General features: G+C 40.8%; 1 protein-coding gene across 1 annotated transcript in view; it reads right to left on the reverse strand.

Moving 5' to 3' along the window:
• unc5db (unc-5 netrin receptor Db) overlaps window positions 1-20,960 on the reverse strand; it is a 200,444-nt gene extending 179,484 nt beyond the window's left edge. Inside the window, exons 1-2 of the mRNA XM_084729244.1 lie at window positions 20,852-20,960; window positions 19,951-20,166 (exon numbers count right to left, since the gene is read on the reverse strand). Of these exons, the coding sequence (XP_084585370.1) occupies window positions 19,951-20,166; window positions 20,852-20,960 (325 nt within the window). The remainder of the gene's footprint in view (window positions 1-19,950; window positions 20,167-20,851) is intronic.
• Between the last annotated feature and the right edge of the window lie 3,441 nt (window positions 20,961-24,401).

Below are 24,401 nucleotides of genomic sequence, written 5' to 3' on the forward strand. Positions count from 1 at the left end.
TCTTTCAGCTCATTGTTTTGGTTTTCCAAACAGAGCTTCACAATTTAGTAAAAAATTCATATCGCAATCATTTTGACTGAAACTGCGATTGCAATATACACCACGATTGGTCGAAACGATAAGTTTTGCAATATAATTTTCATGTTTACTGAAAAAGAAATATTAAAATTGTGATGACGTGATATTTATTGAATTCTGTACCAAACAAACTTGTTTTCTGTCTTCAGGAAAAATTTTTTAAGATTTTTAAGATAGGGCATCTCTGCAGCACCACTGTACCTCATTATAATGCTGTTTTCTCATTTGTCCTTTTTTTAAAAATTGCGATTCAGCTCTGGTTCTGCAGTTTGGATATTCCACATGGCCAGATTGCAATTTTATAGCAATATATATATATAGTGCATCTAATGCACAACTCCACTGTTTTGATTCAGTCTCACTGCTCTCATCACTGTCATTTCCACCAGCAGCAGCAGCAGGAAGCTGTTTTCAGTAAACTTTGTCAACACACTTATAAAATAAGCATCTATGGCGACAGATAGGTGATCCACATTGTGGAGCATTTAGCAGATAAAGATATTTCCTTCAAGAGTTTGAAAATACAGCTGAAAGAAGAGTGAACATTCAACACGTTCTTACTCCCAAGTGCCCCTATGCTTCAAAGTGTGACAGTGCAGGTACCCCCATAGTGTCATTTCTGGAGGTGCCTCTCTAGTGTTTTACTTTTATGTGCCATCAAAGTCAGGTAATGTAGTATAAAGAGCGAGGAATTCCATGTACAGAGGAGGTGTGGTGGATGGTTGGATGAAACAAATAAAAGACTTTCACCCAGGAGATCAGGGTTCGTGTCCTGCATGAAACCAAAAGTCAATGTTGACTTGTTTTTAAGACGTGATGTATCTCATGTATGTAATCTTATGAAAACAACTTACTTTTTGAAACCTAACCATGCAGTCTACCCAGACGTTGCATATTTATTTTTGCTAACTTGTCCCCAGGACTCTGCATGCTCAAAACTGGTGCCAGAGTGGTACCTACAGTGTCACGGTTTGAAGCATGGGGCCACTGATCAAGCTGCTGTATTTGTAGAGTTAGGAGGAGGAGAACCTGTTGTACATGCTTTTGTCAGGTACCCTAACACACAGATCCAAATGAATGCTGATCTTATTTAACACTTGGTATCTGCTGGATGTGTAACTAAGTAACCATTTGCCACATCACTATTAACTTAATAGGGTGATAATTAGTGTCGTGTTGCAGCTTCTTCCACTGCCTCAAGAGGTTAAAAAAAGAATTCTGCTTTCAGGCTATTCAGTTAAGTGCTTCTGTCTACACAAAATGAATTAAGAAACAGTTTTAGAATTGGTGTAGTTATAGATCACTATAAGGCCTGGTGTGTAAAATTTACAAGGATTTATTGGCCGAATATGAGAAAAATTGAATATAACATTCATAAGTATGTTTTCATCAGTGTATTATCACCTGAAAATATGAATTGTGTTTTTCCTGCTGAGCTGTTTACATCAACAAAAGTCTAATTCCATGGAGGCAATCATGTTAAACTGCCATGTTTCTACAGCAGGCCAGGACAAAAACAAAAACAAAACAAATGCTGGCTCTCTGTACTGCCTGTTGCATCATTCGCGAGTTTTGCGGCCACTGTTCTGCTGCACATTCGGAAGGGGAGGGTGCAATCTTCTGTGTGCAATCTTCTCACAGCTAGATGCCACTAAATCTGACACACCGGTCCTTTAAAGAGAGACTATGGTGCAATATATGAACCTAGACAGGGCATTGCTGTTCAGCTTTGCTGCCAATTTTCCCCAGTGGCACTCATGGCATTTTCCCCCTTAAGCCACCATTATAAAAGAGACATGAGACTGTTGACACCTCGGACTGCAAACAAGATCATTTACAAACCTTTCTATTATGAAATTTTGATCTATGAAGGTTTTATATTTGTAAAACTTAACTAGAACAGAAAAAGCCATTTCAAAATCTATGACATCATCACTTTGTGACATCTATGGGCCAAGCAAGAACTCACAGGCGGGGCTATAGGGGGGAAACACTACTACAGTACATATTCAGTGGGTCATAAACCCAGGAAGTAAACCCAGAAGCTAGAAAACTTTTTTGGCTTAAGCACCAGATGAGCAGCTCTCATTGGAATAAATGCATTCGCTATCTAGTTCAAGTAAGAAAGAATCATAAAGTCAGCTAACTGACTCTGTAATGTCACTTTCACAGCAATAGTATCAAACTAAAATTTACTTAACATTGGCCACGATAAGCTAATGGTCATAACTGTCCAAGTAAACCTTGGCAGTGGCAGCAAAGCTCCTGATCAATCAGTGATCAATGACATGTTTTACTCCTTATGAATTCAACTTTTAACTGTAAGAGAGGAAGAACATGTTATTTTTTAATCTTTAAGAGTTCCATATTCTGGCTTTCATTCTGGAGCCAGAAATTTCAGATGTTACTTTGGTGCTTTGTTAACACAAGTGCTGCATGTTGTAGCCTTGAGGCAAAGCCGGCTTTTGGTATAGTTTCTCGCTCTTATCTGTCGAATCCACTGATTAGCTTCCCTCCTGCCGGATGCTGGATGTTGATGTGGCATATGAAGTGAGCTGGCAAATACCACAGAGTGAACTTTCCCTTCTACTTTTCCTCTGCACACAGAACAGCAAACAATTGAAGTTCCAAATTTCATTTTGCCATTATCAAGCTTACAACAATTTCACAGCACAGCAATCACACTATAATGAACTTCCAGAAGCAATTAAAGCCTCTTTCCTGTGGAGGGACCTTCATGAATACAAGAAAGACGGCTTTCTCACAGCCTCTAATCACAGAGCATTCCAGCCGAGGTGTCACATTGGCTTTGTTGTTTGCCAGAAATCCCTTCAGGAGGCCTCAGTCAGGTCCTCTAATCAACACGCTTCCACCTGACAAAAACTAATGGGACTTAATTGGTATGTCATACCACAGCTTCCCTCACGCTTCAAATCAGAAGCTCGACCTAAAACTCAAATCAGAAATATAGCCGCAAGCGGCAATTTGCGGGTTCTAACCTGTTCCGCCCCAAACCAGCCACCGTGACCCTCACCACCCAGCGTGACCCTCATCTGCCGTAGTGCAAGACGTTCCCCACCCTGTCCCCTAAAGCTCCAAGCAACACATAACTCTTTACAAGTCACACGTTTCTTGAAATCGGGTTTTCAGCCAGCCTACACGCTAATGACATTTGTGGTATACTTTCACACAGAGACTCCATCTGAACATCAAAACATACATTGAAATTGTACCTATTGATGTGTATTTCAAAGTTTCAATAGGTATTTTAATGTTTAAGCAATCACAGTTCCACGATCATGATCATTTTGGGAGAAATGTGGAGATAATAATGGTTGTGTATGGGAGAGGCTGTAAAATAAAGACACAGATGTGAGTGTACTATTATGATTTGACCTAAATGAAGGTAAGTGAAAGTTCAGACAGGAAGACCGTCTCTTTAATTAAGTATACCTCAAAGCCACTTCTCTGTTTTCCATTATTTAAATTTGACCGTGCCATTGCCAACCGGCGATTGGCTGAATCAACTCCAGCCGTTCGGCCAATCGTCTGTGTGTCACAGCACGGTCAAATTTAAATACACCAAGAAAAGGCAGAAACTGAGCCAAAAGTTCCTCTGGAGCTCCAACTGTTTAAACTGTGCTGTGACACACAGACGATTGGCCAAAAGGGCTGGAGTCGATTCAGCCAATCGCCGGTCGGCAATGGCACAGTTAAATTTAAATACACCGAGAAAAGGCAGAAACTGAGCCAAAAGTTCTGTGCTGTGACACACAGACGATTGGCCGAACGGCTGGAGTTGATTCAGCCAATCACCGGTCGGCAATGGCACAGTCATATGAGAAAAGGCAGAAACTGAGCCAAAAGTTCCTCTCAAACTCCAACTGTTTAATGAAAAACCGTAAGTGCTACGGCTACAAAAAGCACACTGTCGGCGAGAGGACGGGATGCGGATCGCAAAGGTGTAAATTTCATTTCTGTGGTGTGAAAAATGAGGCCAGAGCCACGATGGACATAACTGGAAAGGTCTGCTTTCTTCCAGAAATTTGGGCTCTCGCTTAACATGGGAGCGAATGGGGCAGGCGGTCGGACTTGTTGTCGTTTCAGACCGCCTGCGGCCAAAACCCTAAATCCGTTTTCTTCAGCGGTCGCACCTCTGCGACCGGAACGGCTTTTCCTACAATTTGGTGTACAATTTGTGTATGTAGAGTGAACGATGCGGCCGCACCAGCGACTTTAAGAGAAAATTTCTTGATGATTTCAGAGGTGCTGTGCACTCTAGCGATGACATCACCCACTCTAAGTGGCAACATTCCACGCAATACACACCCATTATAAATTCTGAGAAGGGCTGAAAATTTCATGATTTTTAAACAGCTGGTGTAGAAAAACTAAAAGAGATATGGAAAATACGAATCGGTCACTGAAATTCGACGGCAATGTCGACGTTTCAGAGTTGGAATGGAGTTTCTACGTGAATGTATGAGTTGGTGAAGCGTGGGTGAAGATGAGTGAGTTTGAAGGATTTTCTCATCCACTTCCATTATAACCAAGTTTCAGAAAACACTGAATATTTTGGAAAGTTTGAATGGTATTGAAAGGTTGAATCATATGTAAAAAGTCAAGGAATTGCTGAACATTTTCCAGTTTGAATGGAGTTTCTAGCTGAAAGTATGAATCGGTAGTTACCGTTTGAAAAAAGGTGATTTTGGAAGATTCCCTCATTCATTTTCAATGGGAAAACGGTTTGGGAAAAAACAAGAATATCTGGGAATGGCGGTGGCGCCCCCTATGTGCCAATCTCAAAATCTTTTTGAGGGTGTGCTTCCAAGCCTCATTGTGGACCTACCCACCAAGATTGGTGACGATAGGTCAAAGGGTGTGGGAGTTATGGCCGATCGATTCTAAGCTCCGCCCACAGCGAAGATTCATCGGTCCGTGGAGGCCGTGTTTTTTGACCAATCTGGCTCATTTATAATAGAAATGCGTCTCGTCATCCCCCAAAGCCGTGTACCAAATTTGGTGTCGATGGAGTCAAAACTGTAAAAGTTTATTCATTTTACTGTTTTTAACATTATTGAAATTAGCAAAAATTCTGTAAGGGCGGCGTTCATGGTGCAAGAGGCTTTTTTGTAGAGGATAATCGGGAGGACGTGTGTGTAAAATTTCAAGTCAATAGCACTTGCGGTGCAGCGGGCAGAGCCTTTTAAACTTAAACTCTATGTTATAGCGCCCCCATGAGGCCAATTGGGACCAATTTTTTTGAGCAATATTTGGATGTCATTTATAGTCCATGTACCAAGTTTCATGTCCCTAGGTCCTTCCGAACGGTTAATGACGAATAGGCCACGCCCACTTGCACCTGTCAACATGGCACTCATGATCTTGGTTAATAGCCACGCCTAGAGCATGCATACCAAATTTGGTGAAATTCCATCCAACGGTCTTTGAGATACAGATGTGTGGCATTTATAGCGCCCCCTATAGGCTGAGCTCAAAATGCTTTGGTAGGCAGCTGCCAAGTCTCATTGTGGACCTATCCACCAAGTTTGGTGATGATAGGTCAAAGGGTGTGGGAGTTATGGCCAATCAATTCTAAGCTCCGCCCACAGCGAAGATTCATTGGTCCGTGGCGGCCGTGTTTTTTGATCAATCTGGCTCATTTGTAATAGAAATGTGTCTCGTCATCCCCCAAAGCTCTGTACCAAATTTGGTGTTGATGGAGTCAAAATTGTAAAAGTTTATGTCATTTTACTGTTTTTCAAATTATGCAAATTAGCAAAAAATCTAGTCAGGCGGACCTTCATGGTCCAAGAGGCTTTTTTGTAGAGGACATTGAGCTGGACCTGTGTGTCAAATTTCAAGTCAATCAGACTTATGGTGTGAGGGGCGTGGCCTCCCCAAAAAGTCACGTTTAAGCCTTAATTACAGCGCCACCATGTGGCCGACTGGGCTCATATTTTAATAAAAGTTGATGCACATCATTTCCAATCAGTGGGCCAAGTTTGAGGTTTCTGGCTCATTCCAGCTCACGGGAATTTGAGCTCAAGCGGCAGACAACAAAAAATAATAATAAATATAGCCGCAAGCGGCAATTTGCGGGTTCTAACCTGTTCCGCCCCAAACCAGCCACCGTGACCCTCACCACCCAGCGTGACCCTCATCTGCCGTAGCGCAAGACGTTCCCCACCCTGTCCCCGAAAGCTCCGAGCAACACATACTCTTTCCAAGTCACACATTTCTTGAAATCGGCTTTTCAGCCAGCCTACACGCTAATGACATTTGTGGCATACTTTCACACAGAGACTCCATTTGAACATCAAAACATACATTGAAATTGTACCTATCGATGTGTATTTCAAAGTTTCAATAGGTATTTTAATGTTTAAGCAATCACAGTTCCACGATCATGATCATTTTGGGAGAAATGTGGAGATAATAATGGTTGTGTATGAGAGAGGCTGTAAGGCTAAAGACACAGATGTGAGTGTACTATTATGATTTGACCTAAATGAAGGTAAGTGAAAGTTCAGACAGGGAGAGCATGTCTTTAGTTAAGTATACCTCTGTGCTGTGACACACAGACGATTGGCCGAACGGCTGGAGTCGATTCAGCCAATCGCCGGTTGGCAAGGGCACAGTCTAATTTAAATACACAGAGAGAAGGCAGAAACTGAGCCAAAAGTTCCTCTGTGCTGTGACACACAGACAATTGGCCGAACAGCTGGAGTCGATTCAGCCAATCGCCGGTCGGCAATGGCACAGTCATATTTAAATACACCGAGATAAGGCAGAAACTGAGCCAAAAGTTGCTCTCAAACTCCAACTGTTTAATGAAAAACCGTAAGTGCTACAGCTACAAAAAGCACACCGTCGGCGAGAGGACGGGATGCGGATTGCAAAGGTGTAAATTTCATTTCTGTGGTGTGAAAAATGAGGCCAGAGCCACGATGGACATAACTGGAACGGTCTGCTTTCTTCCAGAAATTTGGGCTCTCCCTTAACATGGGAGCGAATGGGGCAGGCGGTCAGACTTGTTGTTGTTTCAGACCGCCTGCGGCCAAAACCCTAAATCCGTTTTCTTCAGCGGTCGCACCTCTGCGACCGGAACGGCTTTTCCTACAATTTGGTGTACAATTTGTGTATGTAGAGTGAACAATGTGGCCGCAATGGCGAGTTTAAGAGAAAATTTCTTGATGATTTCAGAGGTGCTGTGCACTCTAGCGATGACATCACCCACTCTAAGTTGCAACATTCCACGCAATACACACCCATTATAAATTCTGAGAAGGGCTGAAAATTTCATGATTTTTAAACAGCTGGTGTAGAAAAACTAAAAGAGATATGGAAAATACGAATCGGTCACTGAAAGTCGACGGCGATGTCAACGTTTCAGAGTTGGAATGGAGTTTCTACGTGAATGTATGAGTTGGTGAAGCGTGGGTGAAGATGAGTGAGTTTGAAGGATTTTCTCATCCACTTCCATTATAACCAAGTTTCAGAAAACACTGAATATTTTGGAAAGTTTGAATGGTATTGAAAAGTTGAATCATATGTAAAAAGTCAAGGAATTGCTGAACATTTTCCAGTTTGAATAGAGTTTCTAGCTGAAAGTATGAATCGGTAGTTACCGTTTGAAAAAAGGTGAATTTTGTGATCTTTGAAGATTCCCTCATTCATTTTCAATGGGAAAACGGTTTGGGGAAAAAACGGGAGTATCTGGGAATGGCGGCGGCGCCCCCTATGTGCCAATCTGAAAATCTTTTTTAGGGTGTGCTTCCAAGTCTCGTTGTGGACCTACCCACCAATATTGGTGACGATAGGTCAAAGGGTGTGGGAGTTATGGCCAATCGATTCTAAGCTCCGCCCACAGCGAAGATTAATCGGTCTGTGGCGGCCGTGTTTTTTGACCAATCTGGCTCATTTGTAATAGAAATGTGTCTCGTCATCCCCCAAAGCCGTGTAACAAATTTGGTGTTGATCGAGTCAAAACTGTAAAAGTTTATTCATTTTACTGTTTTTAACATTATTAAAATTAGCAAAAATTCCGTAAGGGCGGCATTCATGGTGCAAGAGGCTTTTTTGTAGAGGATTATCGGGAGGACGTGTGTGTAAAATTTCAAGTCAATAGCACTTGCGGTGCGGCGGGCAGACCCTTTCAAACTTAAACTCTATGTTATAGCGCCCCCATGAGGCCGATTGGGACCAATTTTTTTGAGCAATATTTGGATGTCATTTAAAGTCCATGTACCAAGTTTCATGTCCGTAGGTCCTTCCGAACGGTTAATGACGAATAGGCCACGCCCACTTGCACCTGTCAACATGGCACTCATGATATTGGTTAATAGCCACCCCTAGAGCATGCATACCAAATTTGGTGAAATTCCATCCAACGGTCTTTGAGATACAGATGTGTGGCATTTATAGCGCCCCCTATAGGCTGAGCTCAAAATGCTTTGGTAGGCAGCTGCCAAGTCTCATTTTGGACCTATCCACCAAGTTTGGTGATGATAGGTCAAAGGGTGTGGGAGTTATGGCCAATCAATTCTAAGCTCCGCCCACAGCGAAGATTCATTGGTCCGTGGCGGCCGTGTTTTTTAATCAATCTGGCTCATTTGTAATAGAAATGTCTCTGGTCATCCCCCAAAGCTCTGTACCAAATTTGGTGTTGATGGAGTCAAAATTGTAAAAGTTTATGTCATTTTACTGTTTTTCAAATTATGCAAATTAGCAAAAAACGTAGTATGACGGACCTTCATGGTCCTAGAGGCTTTTTTGTAGAGGACATTGAGCTGGACCTGTGTGTCAAATTTCAAGTCAATCAGACTTATGGTGTGAGGGGCGTGGCCTCTCCAAAAAGTCATTTTTAAGCCTTAATTACAGCGCCACCATGTGGCCGACTGGGCTCATATTTTAATAAAAGTTGATGCACATCATTTCCAATCAATGGGCCAAGTTTCAGGTTTCTGGCTCATTCCAGCTCACGGGAATTTGAGCTCAAGCGGCAGACAACAAAAAATAATAATAATAAATATAGCCGCAAGCGGCAATTTGCGGGTTCTAACCTGTTCCGCCCCAAACCAGCCACCAGAACCTCACCACCCAGCGTGACCCTCATCTGCCGTAGTGCAAGACGTTCCCCACCCTGTCCCCGAAAGCTCCAAGCAACACATACTCTTTCCAAGTCACACATTTCTTGAAATCGGCTTTTCAGCCAGCCTACACGCTAATGACATTTGTGGTATACTTTCACACAGAGACTCCATTTGAACATCAAAACATACATTGAAATTGTACCTATTGATGTGTATTTCAAAGTTTCAATAGGTATTTTAATGTTTAAGCAATCACAGTTCCACGATCATGATCATTTTGGGAGAAATGTGGAGATAATAATGGTTGTGTATGGGAGAGGCTGTAAAATATTCTGTGAGGCTAAAGACACAAGTAAAGAGATGGTCTTCCTGTCTGAACTTTCACTTAACTTCATTTAGGTCAAATCATAATAGTACACTCAGTATACCTCAAAGCCACTTCTCTGTTTTCCAAATTTGACCGTGCTGTGACACGCAGACGATTGGCCGAACGGCTGGAGTCGATTCAGCCAATCGCCGGTCGGCAATGGCACAGTCAAATTTAAATACACCGAGAAAAGGCAGAAACTGAGCCAAAAGTTCCTCTGTGCTGTGACACACAGACGATTGGCCGAAAGGGCTGGAGTCGATTCGGCCAATCGCCGGTCGGCAATGGTACAGTCATATTTAAATACACCGAGAAAAGGCAGAAAATGAGCCAAAAGTTCCTCTCAAACTCCAACTGTTTAATGAAAAACCGTAAGCGCTACAGCTACAAAAAGCACACCGTCGGCGAGAGGACGGGATGCGGATCGCAAAGGTGTAAATTTCATTTCTGTGGTGTGAAAAATGAGGCCAGAGCCACGATGGACATAACTGGAAGGGTCTGCTTCCTTCCAGAAATTTGGGCTCTCGCTTAACATGGGAGCGAATGGGGCAGGTGGTCGGACTTGTTGTCGTTTCAGACCACCTGCAGCCAAAACCCTAAATCCGTTTTCTTCAGCGGTCGCACCTCTGCGACCGGAACGGCTTTTCCTACAATTTGGTGTACAATTTGTGTACGTAGAGTGAACGATGTGGCCGCACCGGCGAGTTTAAGAGAAAATTTCTGGATGATTTCACAGGTGCTGTGCACTCTAGCATGACATCACCCACTCTAAGTTGCAACATTCCACGCAATACACACCCATTATAAATTCTGAGAAGGGCTGAAAATTTCATGATTTTTAAACAGCTGGTGTAGAAAAACTAAAAGAGATATGGAAAATACGAATCGGTCACTGAAAGTCGACGGCAATGCCAACGTTTCAGAGTTGGAATGGCGTTTCTACGTGAATGTATGAGTTGGTGAAGCGTGGGTGAAGATGAGTGAGTTTGAAGGATTTTCTCATCCACTTCCATTATAACCAAGTTTCAGAAAACACTGAATATTTTGGAAAGTTTGAATGGTATTGAAAAGTTGAATCATATGTAAAAAGTCAAGGAATTGCTGAACATTTTCCAGTTTGAATAGAGTTTCTAGCTGAAAGTATGAATCGGTAGTTACCGTTTGAAAAAAGGTATAATTTTGTGATCTTTGAAGATTCCCTCATTCATTTTCAATGGGAAAACGGTTTGGGGAAAAAACGGGAGTATCTGGGAATGGCGGCGGCGCCCCCTATGTGCCAATCTGAAAATCTTTTTTAGGGTGTGCTTCCAAGTCTTGTTGTGGACCTACCCACCAATATTGGTGACGATAGGTCAAAGGGTGTGGGAGTTATGGCCAATCGATTCTAAGCTCCGCCCACAGCGAAGATTAATCGGTCCGTGGCGGCCGTGTTTTTTGACCAATCTGGCTCATTTGTAATAGAAATGTGTCTCGTCATCCCCCAAAGCCGTGTACCAAATTTGGTGTTGATCGAGTCAAAACTGTAAAAGTTTATTCATTTTACTGTTTTTAACATTATTGAAATTAGCAAAAATTCTGTAAGGGCGGCGTTCATGGTGCAAGAGGCTTTTTTGTAGAGGATCATCGGGAGGATGTGTGTGTAAAATTTCAAGTCAATAGCACTTGCGGTGCGGCGGGCAGAGCCTTTCAAACTTAAACTCTATGTTATAGCGCCCCCATGAGGCCGATTGGGACCAATTTTTTTGAGCAATATTTGGATGTCATTTATAGTCCATGTACCAAGTTTCATGTCCCTAGGTCCTTCCGGACGGTTAATGACGTATAGGCCACGCCCACTCGCACCTATCAACATGGCACTCAAGATATTAGTTAATAGCCACCCCTAGAGCACGCATACCAAATTTGGTGAAATTCCATCCAACGGTCTTTGAGATACAGATGTGCTCATTTATAGCGCCCCCTATAGGCTGAGCTCAAAATGCTTTGGTAGGCAGCTACCAAGTCTCATTCTGGACCTATCCACCAAGTTTGGTGATGATAGGTCAAAGGGTGTGGGAGTTATGGCCAATCAATTCTAAGCTCCGCCCACAGCGAAGATTCATTGGTCCGTGGCGGCCGTGTTTTTTGATCAATCTGGCTCATTTGTAATAGAAATGTGTCTGGTCATCCCCCGAAGATCTGTACCAAATTTGGTGTTGATGGAGTCAAAATTGTAAAAGTTTATGTCATTTTACTGTTTTTCAAATTATGCAAATTAGCAAAAAATCTAGTATGACGGACCTTCATGGTCCTAGAGGCTTTTTTGTAGAGGACATTGAGCTGGACCTGTGTGTCAAATTTCAAGTCAATCAGACTTATGGTGTGAGGGGCGTGGCCTCCCCAAAAAGTCATTTTTAAGCCTTAATTACAGCGCCACCATGTGGCCGACTGGGCTCATATTTTAATAAAAGTTGATGCACATCATTTCCAATCATTGGGCCAATTTTCAGGTTTCTGGCTCATTCCAGCTCACGGGAATTTTAGCTCAAGCGGCAGACAACAAAAAATAATAATAATAATAATAAACCGGTACAATCTTAGAAGGGTTCTACCCCTTCGGGGTTAGAACCCTAATAAACCGGTACAATCTTAGAAGGGTTCTACCCCTTCGGGGTTAGAACCCTAATAAACCGGTACAATCTTAGAAGGGTTCTACCCCTTCGGGGTTAGAACCCTAATAATAAACCGGTACAATCTTAGAAGGGTTCTACCCCTTCGGGGTTAGAACCCTAATTAGCTGAACATGCATTGGACGTGGAAGCTAGCTGAAACAGTATTCATGCATGATTTTCAGGTTTCCAGCTGGTGTAGCCGGAGGCCTCACATATCTCCTCAGTGATTAGCCCAAGTCATGCTCCAAACATAGAATTACTTAATGCCTCCTCAATTTAGTTTCCGAACATGAAAACAAAAATAAACAGAGTGTAACCGGGGCTCAAACCCAATGAATAAAAATAATTGCAACAAGGAAGTGCAAATTAGGCTTTAAAACCATGATTAAAAGCATTGCAATGGCATTTAGAACTGAATCTGGTTTATTGCTGCTTCTAAAAAACCCTTTAATTTTCACAGCATAACATTTAATATGCCTAATAAGGAGGAACAACAGGCCAATAAAGCAGGTGTTCTACTGAGACGGATAAAGAGAGAGAAAGTCATGTTCAAGCTGAGCTGGTTTGTAATGGCAGGTCTCTACTAAGGCAGTAAAACAACATTTAAAAGGGATACTCCAAAGATTTAGTATTGTACTTCCATTATGTTGGGGAACTCATAAGTTACCGACAATAAAGCTGGTGTAGGCAGTTTATTTTGGGCGTCTTTGAGCAAAAGTCTGTTTTCAGGCTTTAGAAAATCTAGCCAATCACAGGATGATAAGGTAGTTGAATCTCATTTCTAAAGTCTTGGTGATTTCATGACAGAGTATGAGACTCGATAATGAGTGATCTGAAATTTCACTCAATATCTACTCACCCCTGTGCTGATGTGAGGATGGAGACATTCTGTGTTTTTTTTATGTTCTTTTTTTACATTTTAAAACTGGTCACCATTCACTTCAATTGTACTTAGATTTGGCTGCAGCAATGTTTTCCGCTGAAGCTCCAGGAGTGTTTTGTGAACTGGAGATCTTCACCCGTCCTCACATCAGCACAGGGGTGAGATATTGAGTGAAATTTCATTTTTGGGGGAACTATTGCTTTAACTGACTAACATCCAGTATGTGTCAAGAATACTGGATCCTTTGTTTCCCATAATGCAGCATGGTAGCATCTCAGTAGAACCTCCCTGGCAGGTTAACACCCATGCCTTTAGAACACCATGTCCCCAGTTTACAATGCAGACTTTCCGTTAAAAAAAAGTTGTACTCTCCGAGCCCTGGTCAAGATAACTTTGATGACATGATCAGAGCACCACTCTTTTCTGGTCCAAATTATTTGACACAGGAGTCAGCTAACTGCATGCTGTGTCAACTAATTTATTTAAGTATAGTGAACCTGACATGTTAAGGTTACATAACGTAACTTGATCAAAGCAACAAGATGGTTTGATTGAGGCAAGTTGGGTCAATAAGTCAACTTGCTCTGTTCTGTTCTGTTAAAAACGTATATTTTTCGAGCCCTATAAAAATAATCCTGATGACATCATCAGAGTAATTTTTCAAACATTTGAAAATGTTTTAGAGTCACAGAAGACATCAAACAACTGCTGGGGGTCACACATTTCAGTACTATAGTACAGAAATGAAGTAATATAACATGTTACTAAGAATATTTTGGTAATATTGTTACATTTATATGTGAAGTATTGCATTACAGAGGATGCCAGATTCATTTCAGAAGTAAGGAGGGGCAACAAGTATGTGGAACTATAGCAAAATACTAACCTGACACATCAGATGGTTTGTTACATGGAACCATCTGGGAAGTCATTCTTAGAAACTGTTTGGAAAAGGGAAAGCACTTGGCAGATGATTGGGTGAACCATCTGTCTATCACGTCTAACTCAGGCTTCATCTTCAACAAATCAGATCAAACTCTTGCTGAAGTGAAGCCAGTCAGGAGAAGGGGGGAAAGCATCTTTTCCATAAAGAAAAGCCTAAATTGTTCCAATATAACTGATGCCATCACAGTATCAACGCTGACCTCTTCAGGAGCCGCCATTGTTTGTTCCAGATGTGTCACTTCCATGGACCACATCCGTAGTTCCTCCTAGGACACTGAATGCTGATGGCAGACGGACTCTCGCATAATTTCGCAAATCCGGCTGCCTCACAAGGAAAGCAAAATACAGCTGGTGTCAAGAAATCTAACATCCACCTCACGAAACTTTAAACCGGTACAACAATAACAACTGCCAACACATTAAACACTAACGAAAACTAACATTTTAGACAACAGCAAACTTAACAAATTACTCAGTCTCTATAGGCACTATAGGCATGAAACATAGGAAATGTCAGTTGCTACCTGCTACAACAGTGGAACAGAGCACTCTGCTCTGCTTAGGTTGCAAAATGTAGATAAATATATTTATTTAGTGCCCTTTTTATTTGAGCATCAACCTCGTTTTTACATGGGTTTTGCACATAAAGGGGGAGTGCAATTATAAGTTTCAGGTGACTGTTACACCTATGAGACACTGCTGAGAGACTCCACATGGAGCTGGTGCATACAGAAGGTTGACGGCCATGACTGAAATGTCTTTTTACCGCAAGTGTTGCAATGTAGGAGCATTTGCCGGAATACCAGCATAGGGGAGGGAGTGAAAATAACGCAAAAGTAGTATAAGGCATTACTACATGGACAGTGATATTGCAAAGTAATTTATTAACTTTGAAATGTATGTGACCAGTAATACATTTTAAAAGTAACTTGACCCACACTGCTCACCATGATGAGCAAACAAAATCAGATGTCTAAACTCAGTGGAATGCCCCTCGATTTATAGATTTTCTCTCAGACCGTTGCAAGTTCATGCTGTGGAGCTAGTTTTCTGCCTCTAAAACAAAACTTCAGAGTTAAATGACTGTACCAGAAATTCTTCACTTTTCTTTGGGAAAGATCACGGTCATGGTTGAAAGAAACCACCGTTGACTGCTGGAAGAACACCAGCAACAAACAGCGACCTCCCGTGACCCAAACATCCACCAAAACATTCACTCTTAAAGAGTTGTTGCTGCTGTAACATCACCCCAATTCTCATTTTGCTCCTGTCAGAAAAAGCAGGCAAGCACCACAAGACGTGTTTATGTCAGGCAAGGCTAAAAAAGGCTATTTAACAAAAATGACTAATAAATGCTAATGCTGTTTCTGTTGGCAAGGCAGCCTTGATTCTCTTGCAGTCCACTCAAAATTAGACCAACTGGGAACCCTGATTTATGGAATTTTGGTTAAATGCCCCCCAAAAAAACCTATCCAACTTTTCTTTCTCATCAAGTGAGAAAAGTTTGAAATTTTCTCGTGAGAGACTGGGATTGGTATTGACATAGTTAGAGAGCTAATGTGTTGCAAAAGTGAATTTAACACAGTAGTTTTCAAACTTATTCTGTCCGTGGTACACCAAACAGCAAGCCAAAATCTCAATATCCATATCCACCCAAAATTACCAACCTAACCAGCGCTCAACACCAAAATGCAAAAAGTCCAAAGCAAAGTCTTCAATGGCCTTTTTTGTCCAACTAATAGTCCAGAACCAGGGACTCTTCATTTGCTATTAATGTCAGAAAAGGGGCAAATCCTTACATGTAATAAGCAGAAATCAGCAAATATCTCCTCTTAACTCTTTCTCCACCATTAATAAGATATTCTGTCACTTGCTGTTCTCACTACCAGGCGGTAGGGGACGCTGTGACGGACCGTCTGACGAAAACACTCGAAGAAGAAGAGAACTGCCAGAATTGAACAGCAGAAGAAGAGGGAGATGTTCTGTGGCATGAAAACAGCAATGCACAGCTGCAGATCCGTGGATCAGAGAGAGCAGAGCAATGCAACCTGGGCACAGAGCGGGGCTGCTCATGCTGCAGGCCCCCGAAAAACCCACAGCTCACATACCAGCACTCTGGGACTCACGCTGCAGCCGTGACAGAGAGCGCTTCAGCACCCAAGCCTCTCGGACAGTGTTTCAAGGGGGGGGGCGAGGTACACACACAGCTAACGTTAGACATTTTTGCTTGAAAAATGACTGAAACGATTGATCGATTATCAAAATAGTGAGAGATGTAACTCCAGCAACACTTTGATTTGATTCATTGTTCGACACAGTACAAGTTTTTCTGGAGTTTTACCTCTTTCGCCCATTGTCTGTGCATCTTGGAGGTGAAGGTGCAGTTGTGCCAAAAACCACAACCTGCCACTACACACTCTTAATACTTCCCACCATCTGGTAACTGTGCAAACTGGGGTTCACTTTGATGGATGGGTTTTTAAAGAACTTTTTATTCATGGTAAAGAATTTGCCTCTGTGTTGGGAAAGGAGTGTGCACAAAGTACTGAGAAAGTAAATTAAAAATTAATTCCTAACTTTTTGTAAAGTTGTACGCAATGCATGGTTGTCACAGAATCCTAAAGCACATCTGGATTTCCCTCACGGCACATCAGCGTGCCCCGGAAACTGCTGCAGAAATAACTTTGAGGGTGGAGACTCAGTGTTAAATTATGACTTGTTTAGGACTCAGAACTTAAACTTAAGACTCAGACTTGACTTGGGACTTGTCTCACTGCTTGAAACTTACAAAACAATGACTTGGTCCTACTTCTGTTGCTTTAGTTTGACTGTTAAAAGTCTAATAACTATTTACAAATCTAATATCTATAGATGTTTATTTTCCTTAAGTTTAACTGTAATTGTGACTTAATCATGAATATTTAATGGTATAAAGAAATACATGAGGTTAGAGGGGGTTTTAAAGCAAATGGGGGCATTGATAAATAACTATTGGTATCAAAGTGGGCTTTTGAGTTGGCAAACTAGAATCAATATTTTGTAGCATATATATATATGTATATATATATATATATGTATATATATATATATATGTATGTATATATGTCAGTATCATTAAGTTTTTCTATTCCCATGCCAAATTAAATGGTATATTCAGTGTTCCCTCTCAGGATTTAATGAAACTCTCCACTGTCCACCCACACTAATGAAATTCTTCCAGGGCGAGCTCTTTAAGGCAGGGTGACCCATAACATCTACTCGCTGGTAATGAACTGTAAGGCAGCAACCCTTAAATTAAATATTAATTTAAAAATGTTATTTAAGAGCTGAAGTATTCAAATGTGGAATAAAACTGCAGTTTTACTACCGTTTTTTTTATTTAGCTGCGGTCAGGGAGGAAGAGTGTGTGGTCATAACAGGAAAGCATTTGGAAATCAGACCTATAGATTCCTGTGAGTGACGACCGGTGAAACTAGCTGAAATAGTGCTGATACACATATAGCCCTCCACCCAGCACTGCAAGGAGCTTAAAATAAGCACATACTGCACATATTGCTCGACCCGGCTATGATTACTGAGGCTGCTCTGCCTTTGTTGGCTTTTAGGCTTAAAGCATCTGAGGCCACGCTGATATTCTCACTGAAGGTCAGTTTAAGTGGCTGCGGACCTCAAACGTCCACATGCAGAGTGAAACGCTGCATTAATGCATGACAGAAGAGCTTTCCTGTGTTTTCACCGAGCGAACAAATCTAATCGAGAGCGAAAGCCCGTGGCCTTCATATACTTTCCAACAGCTCATGCTTGTGTAAATGTTCTTTTATGTTGCTGCTAAATTAAAACCTCACTTCTCACCTTGCTGGTGAAACTCAGTGTTATCACAGAAAACAATGTCTGTACTTTAATAATAACTCCTCACTAGAGGAGGAATAGGAGGTGTTTCCTCGGTGCTAAATTTGTCTGACCAGCTGTCAACAACACAAAGTATTTTCAGGCTTTAAAGAAGGAAATTTTTAATTTTAAATGCCAAGATGTAAGATGTATAGCCAGTATGTTCTCACTTCCAAGCCGTCAAATACGTCAGTGCCCCTATTTGAATAAGCACTTATAAAACAGTGATTTATTCTGTTTTATATTTGTATTTTTTGCAGATATTGAAAACATTCTGGTTTCAAAATGATTTTTATATAGAGCAGATCTAGACCTTATTTTCTGTAATATTATCAATATAGGATTAGTCAGCTGTGACCTTTATTTTATTATATTTTTGTTGCCATTTCTCATCTTAGCCCTAACTGATTTGCAGTTTTATATTTTTTCTGTTAATACAAAAAAAATCTGAACACAAAAATAAAAACTTTGGATGGCAAAGGCGCAGCTGTGCAGGAAGCAAAAGGTAGAATGAGGAGGAGGAGGAGGAGGAAGAGTTGAGAAAAAAGTTGAGAAAAGTCAAAAATTTCAAGGCAACGTACCACAATAGAGTTTTGAGTTTTCAGCTTTGAGATAGTTTCCTTTTCTTATTTAGATAGACTTAAATCTTTGAGTTTTAGAAATCCCAGAAATGTTTTTGAAAAATAATTGAGTGAATTCATTGAAGAGAACATAAATGATGGTTAAAATTTTAATATTTTCAAATGTATTTTTATTGGAGGCTTGACATTCTTACAGGATAATAAACTACTTCAGGTTTTACAGTATTTCACATACATGACTTAACATGAAAGAAAGAGAGAAATGAATAAGAGTCGAGGAAGAGAGAAGAAAAAAGAAAAGAGAAAAAGGGGGAAAACCCATCTAACCCACCCGCTTGCCCACCTGCCTAATGCTACTTGAAATGACTGAATTTTTATTCTCTTTGTGTGTTGTTTGAGAAAAGAGGTAAATGGTTACCAAATCTTTAAAACATGATTTAGTTCATCAGTTAAGACAAACCTAATTCATTCTATGTGTATCAGTTGGCTCAATGATCCACAACCTCACTGGGGGGGTTAGCTTCCTTCCAAACTTTCCAAAAAATTTTTTTCCAAAAGTTTTATGGCTGCTATTAGCCCATAGGAGAGGGGTTGTTGAGAGACTTTAAAACTTTAATATTTTCAGCTAAAACCATTTAATCACCAATAGACATTTTTTAAATACTTTCTTTAAATACTTTTCTATAGAGTTTCTATAAGCCAAAGATTCAAGTTTATCTAAAGAAGAAAAGTAAATTATCTCAACTAAAGATTATAGGTCACCAAAACTTTTTTTAAGTTTTAGTTTCAAAACTCAGTGAGCCAATGACAAGACAGTTACTTATTCCTCAGCACAGCGTGTTTGGAGTCAGAACTGCCACAGTCCGAAACACAGTAGAATAAAGACATTACATTTATTTTTCACTTGCCCCACTGGACAACTGAATGAGGTATTTCACTTACCAAAACACAGAGTTTAGTTGCCGCAAGCGGGCGAGTCTTACTGCCACCCTGAGAGGTAAAATCCAGTGAATGCATCAGTTTCAAGTGTGTTGTTTCTGTGGTTAGAGGAGCAGCAGTGTTCTGGTTGGATGCTTAGTTGTGATGAGACACCTGCAGATTTTGCACTTTTTATTTTCTCTGTTTTCTTAAAGAAATCTTTGGGTACACAGCTGGATCGTCACAAGTCAACCATTTCAACATGGAAAGCAATTAAAAGAAACCGCTCCAGCTGTGTAATTGATCCAGGTCCATTACCAGATATCAAGGTAAACAAGCACATGCTAAAATCCCAGGTTCCCTCTGGTATGTTTTCTGGGAAAAGACAGTCAATTTGAAACAACCACCCCCTCGGCTCCTGGTGTCCAACACTAGCTGTAACCCCTCTGTCATGAATCATCACAAACCATCAGCTGACTGCTTTGTCACACTCTTATATTACAGGTTAGCGGTGGCTGGAAAAGGTCACAAAGCTTTATCTCACCGGTGTTGAGGTCCTTGTACTCCTGGGAGAAGTGCTCGTTCTGGTGCACCCACTCCCCATTGCACTTGAAGAAGATCTGCAGCGCGGGCGCAGCCCGGCAGCGCAGCTTGATGGGGTTGCTTTTGACAATGTAGGCGTCCTCCGGCTCCTGGATGAAGTGCGGCAGGGTGCCCTGCACCGAGGGCAGAGTGTCGGGCTGAGCATCCCCCGTGGCACCTGCAAAAAAACACCAACACATCGGTTACTCCATCATCCCACGTCTCTTTCAGGACAACAGTCTCGAGATGAACAATAGCTCGTCTGTCAGAAACAAAGCCTTTTCAGTTGGATACACAATTTGACGGTGAAAAACACCTTCAAGTGCATTTTGTTTTGCTAACAACAGTATAACAGCAACTGCCTGCGAGTATAAAATGATTGCTCAGTGGACAATGTTCTGAATTCTCTCATTCATCAAACATATTATAGAAAAGCAAAGTACACACAGTACAATCCGTCCTCCATTTGAGCAAAATGTTCTCCACAGAGCAATTTGCAGATGAATGAAATCAGAGCGGACCAAGTGGAGAGGAATTAGGAGGGGACTGATTACCCAAATTGTGGCTGTGGAGTCTGAATACATCTTATCTCCGCCACAAGGCCCGGATTCTGGTCCACACACAAACAGCCTTTGTGCTGCCGCCAACGTGCCACCGTCTTTAATGACAATTCACAGCAGGTTAACCCCCCTTTTCCTTTCAGTTCGGCGAGCGCCCCGGCCTAGTTCACGGCTATTGTTCGTGGTGGCAGCCCATCGATCTAACGTGTGGTTTTGGAAACACCGATCTGAGAGATTGCAAGAGTGTGACTTTGCACACAGGATTTTTTTTTTTTTAGTTTGAAGGTAGGTCTCGGGCCTCACATGGCGTCCCGTGTCGGCCTCCTCCGGGTGAAGCGCGGATAATAAGGAACAGGATGTTTGTGCTCCTGCCATCCCCGGGATCCTTCTCAGAATTACACCTCAGTCCCATCAAGGCAGCTCCAGCTAAGCTATTCAGCGCCGTAAAAGCCCATGAAAGCTATTATGCCCCACCATCAAATCCAATTCTGTCCTCTGAAATCGAATCGGCCCTCTCACCACCTCTCTCAATCAATGTTGTCCTTGTTAAATGGGTAAATGAATGGATGCAGGTGTAAAGGGAGACCACACATAAAACAAACAGGCAGGGGGGTTGAATGAATTGAAATAATATGCTGACATTACCATCTGCAGGACAGGTACATGTCTTTATCATATCGCTACACGCTTCCTTTAGCTATTCATGCTGCCATTATACCCTGTTTTCTTTGTGTTCAACACTGGGGAAAAAAGGAGTATAAAGCGAGGCAGTGACAGGGCTGCAACTCGTGTATTATAATATAATCCTCCAGGCATGGTCATTTATATTACAGTGCAGAGAGATTTGCTTTGAGATATTCAAGCAGGTGAATGATATGGAATTAGAGCAATGAAAAGTAGCAATGCAACTGTGCAACAGCGGTGGAAGAAATAAATACACTGTACAAATGAATTATTTGTTTTAATTTGATCTCAAAAACAAAAGTATATACTTTTCCCCTGACCTGTAGTAGTATTATCTTTTTGTTCATATTTTCTGTCTTGTTACGTGTTTTATGTTGTGGGTTTTGTTTGTTTGTTTGTTTGTTTGTTTGTTTGTTTGTTTGTTGTCAGGTCAGAGTTTTCGCCTTGTTTTTACGTCATTTTCATCTTGTCACATCTTTTTTTTTTTTTTTTTTTTGTCGTGCTATTTCTATTTTTGTCCTGTCAGGTCTTTTACATCATTTTCATTTTGTTGTGTCTTTTTTTTGTCCTGTCAGGTCTTTTACATCATTTTCATCTTGTTATATTTTTTTTTGTCTTGTTTGGTCTCTTGAATTGTTTTTGTCTTGTTATGTCTTTTACATCATTTTCACCTTGTCACATCTGTTATATTGTTTTCATCTTGTCTTTCTTTGTCGTACTATTTCTTTTTCTTTTGTCTTGTTAGGTGTTTCACATCATTTTCATCTTGTTACGTCTTTCAACTTGTTTTCATCTTATTATGTCCTTTTTTCGTAGTTTCTTTTTTCGTCTTGTTAGGTCTTTCACGCTGTTTTCACCTCGCTACGTCTGTCGTGCGTAATATGTGCTGATGGATAGATCAAGGAATCATCATTTCAATGTGACAGTGTTCCATCCATTTAGGCTGGAATCAGTCTGGTGTTGGGAAGGCAGTGTGCAGTGATGCAAAATGAAAATGATAAATTATTCCCCTCAAATGCATTAAAACTAAAGTAACGAGCCTGTTTTGAAAAAGCAAGGCAAATTTTGATTTTGGGGTGAACTGTCCTTCTAAAAAAGCTTGTGTCCAGGTTGCCCGAAAATTTTACTGAAATTGAAACAACAAGTTCAGGTAATTTTGTAGCAAATGAGCTTTTTGAGCCTAATAAACTTGGTGTTAATTCACTTGTACTTGAGAAAACATGTTCAATAAACTTAAGATATTAACTTGAAGCAACATTACAAACAAATTTAATTTCTTTTGACATTTCTTCAATTTGAAGCTCTATTTCACAGAACTGTCAGCTGCAGCTTCTCCTGTTGGAGCTACTTTGCCCCCGCACTGGCACAAAGACAATATATGAAACTGCTCCCAGTGAATTTATTAAATTCTAAGGGTACAGGACGGGGCTGAAATACAATACTAACCTCCATCTGACTCATCTTGAAGTGCATTAGAGACACACAGCAAGTTTTCGTCATATATGCTTTCTTCAAACTATAAAAAGGAGGGTCTCAGGAGAGTTTTTGACATTCAAACAATGCATGCTGGGATGCCTGCTAAGATGGTAGTCATGTTCCTTCAGAAACTTAATTTAACCAGTTGATTGAACTCTGTACAATGCATTCATTCAACTCAACGTTTCAAATCAAAAGACTTCAAGATAGAAGAACTTGTTTATTTATATTTCAAGTACTGTATTTCAGTATAAATTAAGTCACATCTGAGTAAAAACAAGTCACATGAAAAATATAAACTGTGTGAAAAATGTAGAGGTGTTATATGAGCAGCTGCAGCAGAGAGGACGCTGCTGGTGTGTCTGTCTGTGTCTGCAGGAGGTCACAGCTCCATGTCCACAGAGGTGACACTCTGCTGTCACTCTGGAAAACAAACACGTTCAGTGGTTCGCTGGCAGAGTGTCAGGTGGATATGGGGGTTGCGGTCGCACAACAATGCAATAAAATTAATGATGACACAATTTAGGGTTATGTTTATTGTTAGTATAATTTTATGCTAAGTGATCCAAATCAGTTCTGCTTGACCAACAGGTTCATGCTGTTGTCCACAAACAACTCATGCTTTATTATTAACTGATTCAGTTTAATTACATGGTTATTACATTATTTTTTGTACATTTTGTGACCAATTAAACTTATATATAGGTGAAACATAAGTGAGAGTCTAATAACTTCTAATGCACGTCTTCCTGTTGAATACGGAGACACCTGAACATCTGGCTCTGTCATACGGAATACAGAATAAGTGATGTAGATTTAAAGTAAAATTTGAGCGTAACTAAAATCATCTTTATTTCCTTCCAAAGATAAAATGTCTGGACAGGAATATGACAATGTTGCGTAGTAACTTTATTCCTGTTTTGACAGAATTATGTATGAAATATTTAGATATCATGTTATTATTTGATTGTATGAAGTTGTTTTATGTTGTGCCCATCATTGTACTGTGCACAATTCAAGGTCAAATGTATAAATTATGGCGACCTGTCACGGCCTAACTGGGACCAAACACAGCCTCCAAGACCGATTAAGGCCGGTCTCACAACAGGGAATACAGTACCAAGGTGATTGACGGTGGCTCCGACCAGGTCTCTGACTCCACAGACAATGAAGACGGTAGTTGGGGACAGGAGAGACGTGAAACAGAGAGGGGTAAAAGGGAAGTGGGGAATTATAGGGAGCCAGAATATTTTCACATCTAATACAATGGATTAAGGGGTTATTTTCAACCAAACCAGAGTTTGTGATTGTTGAACAGTGAAAAAAAGAATCAAGACACTTTTGATGAATTTTTTTTTGTGCAGTCAAGCATGGTGAAGTTTGTTTTTACAATCAGTTAGCAAGACAGTTAATTTAGTCTGAGAGAGAAACTTCATATCATAATCTGTACAGTTTATTACAGAAAATAGGTGGATATTTCAGATTTCCATTCTTGACATTGTGTGAGTTTATTTTGTTTATTTATTAGACCAAAACAACTATGAGAGCTTGTAAAAGTAGCTAAAATCTGGTTGCACCACACACATCAGGAGAAACATAACAGATTATTTTCTCTCAAATCTCAAACGCCGACACACTACAAGATTTGAAAATAATAGCGCACTGCACTGCACAGGATATTATCAAGATTATC

This window comes from Lutjanus erythropterus, chromosome 10 (genome assembly GCF_056507025.1).
Source record: "Lutjanus erythropterus isolate fLutEry1 chromosome 10, fLutEry1.hap2, whole genome shotgun sequence".
Classification (NCBI taxonomy): Eukaryota; Metazoa; Chordata; class Actinopteri; order Lutjaniformes; family Lutjanidae; genus Lutjanus; species Lutjanus erythropterus.